General features: G+C 63.6%; 1 protein-coding gene across 1 annotated transcript in view; it reads right to left on the minus strand.

The window, feature by feature from the left end:
- BCORL1 (BCL6 corepressor-like 1) overlaps positions 1-415 on the minus strand; it is a 13,199-nt gene that overhangs the window by 274 nt on the left and 12,510 nt on the right. Inside the window, exon 14 of the mRNA XM_010009872.1 lies at positions 11-149. Coding sequence (XP_010008174.1) covers positions 11-149 — 139 coding nt within the window. The remainder of the gene's footprint in view (positions 1-10; positions 150-415) is intronic.

Genomic DNA, 415 nt, shown 5'->3' on the forward strand with positions numbered 1-415 from the left:
GCCCCGGCGCGGGGGGGAGAGGCCCCTGCCGCTGGAACTCGGCCTTGGGCAGGGTGGCGATCTCAAAGTGCGGGAAGCGGGCCTGGAATATGCGGGAGGATAGCTTCAGCCGCTTGAGCACGTCAGAGAAGAGGAACCAGTTGCAGGGCCTGGGAAGATGGTGAGAGGACGGCAGGTTAGGGCCACTGGGGTCCGTGGGCACACTGCCCATCGCAGCCCCTCCCAGCTGTGGCACACCAGCCCTCCCCTCCACGCAGACGGCTTTGAGCGCTGCTTCGCAGGTCACAGAACCACAGAACCACAGAATCAACCAGCCTGGAAAAGACCTTTCAGCTCATCCAGTCCAACCATTCCCAGCACTGCCAAGGCCACCACTAACCCCTGGCACTGAGGCCTCGGCTACACGGTGGGTGAA

This window comes from Nestor notabilis, unplaced genomic scaffold (assembly GCF_000696875.1).
Source record: "Nestor notabilis isolate BGI_N333 unplaced genomic scaffold, ASM69687v1 scaffold10282, whole genome shotgun sequence".
Taxonomy (NCBI): Eukaryota; Metazoa; Chordata; class Aves; order Psittaciformes; family Psittacidae; genus Nestor; species Nestor notabilis.